This window comes from Haliaeetus leucocephalus, unplaced genomic scaffold, assembly GCF_000737465.1.
Source record: "Haliaeetus leucocephalus isolate CR32 unplaced genomic scaffold, Haliaeetus_leucocephalus-4.0 Scaffold564, whole genome shotgun sequence".
NCBI lineage: Eukaryota > Metazoa > Chordata > Aves > Accipitriformes > Accipitridae > Haliaeetus > Haliaeetus leucocephalus.
In genome coordinates this window covers 3,052-4,043 of record NW_010973000.1, presented here as the reverse complement: position 1 = coordinate 4,043, position 992 = coordinate 3,052, and the positions used below count along the sequence as shown (strand labels likewise).

General features: G+C 70.5%; 1 protein-coding gene across 1 annotated transcript in view; it reads right to left on the bottom strand.

The window, feature by feature from the left end:
- Positions 1 to 204: 204 nt before the first annotated feature.
- LOC104838039 (pecanex-like protein 3) overlaps positions 205 to 992 on the bottom strand; it is a gene marked incomplete at its 5' end in the record, with an annotated part of 3,259 nt that continues 2,471 nt past the window's right edge. The window contains 3 exons of the mRNA XM_010577547.1: positions 205 to 353; positions 442 to 592; positions 693 to 856. Coding sequence (XP_010575849.1) covers positions 205 to 353; positions 442 to 592; positions 693 to 856 — 464 coding nt within the window. The remainder of the gene's footprint in view (positions 354 to 441; positions 593 to 692; positions 857 to 992) is intronic.

Sequence of the window (992 nt, the reverse complement as noted above, 5' to 3'; positions counted from 1 at the left end):
TGTGGGGTCCCCAGAGGTGTGTTGGGGGGTCTGGGGGTGCACTGGGGACCCCCAAAACAGGCTGAGCCGCAGCAGGGACCCCAGGGTGGACAGTGCAGGGGGTTCTGCCCAGGGACTGGGGTGCCCGAGGAGGTCCCAGGGAGAAGGGGGGGGGGGGTCCCAGGGAGAAGGGGGGGGGGGGGCCCAGGGAGAAGGGGGGGGGCCCTACTGCAGGCAGCCGGTGTCGGGGCGGGCGCTGATGGCCTGCGCCTGGTGGGTGAGGGCGTGCAGCACCACGGCGGGGTGCAGGCAGAGCCGCTCCAGCGCCTGCAGCCCCGCAAACGCCTTCTCGAACCACATCAGCTGCGCTGCGCCTGGGAAAGGGGAGGGAAGGGGGTCAGTGGGGTGGGGGGACGACACCCCCATATCCGTCCCTCCCTCCAAAGGCTGTCCCTCACTTACCGCGGACCTCGAACTGGCTGTACTCACGGGGCCGCAGCACTGGCCCGGCCAGGCAGCCCCAGGGCAGCTGCTTGCGAAGCTGGGGCAGGAGGTAATGGGCTACCAGCCCCAGTAAGGCTACTAGTCCGTGCAGGACATAGCCCAGCACCGACTGGGAGGAACGGGGAGACACACGGGGTGGGGGTCAGGGCCGCTGGGACCACCCTGTGTCCCCCCACCACTGCGGTGTCTCGCCTGTCCCCTCCACGTACCTTGAGGGCGATGAAGACGGTGCTGGCGCTGATGGCGAAGGTCAGCACGGCCACGGCCGGGCAGACCACCAGGTCCGAGAGCAGGACCTCCCGCTGCGGGGGGGTGTCAGCGGGGAACCCCCGGGGTGTGTGTGTCCCCCACCCCGGGGCCCCAAGGGGGCCACCTGTGTCCCCACGGGGGCCCAGCCCCACCACAGGGGTCCCAACGACCCCTGATGTCCCCAACATCCCACTGTCACCCCCAACACCCCCCCGTGTCCCCAATTCCCCCCCCCAGCATTCTCAACACCCCCCTGGTGT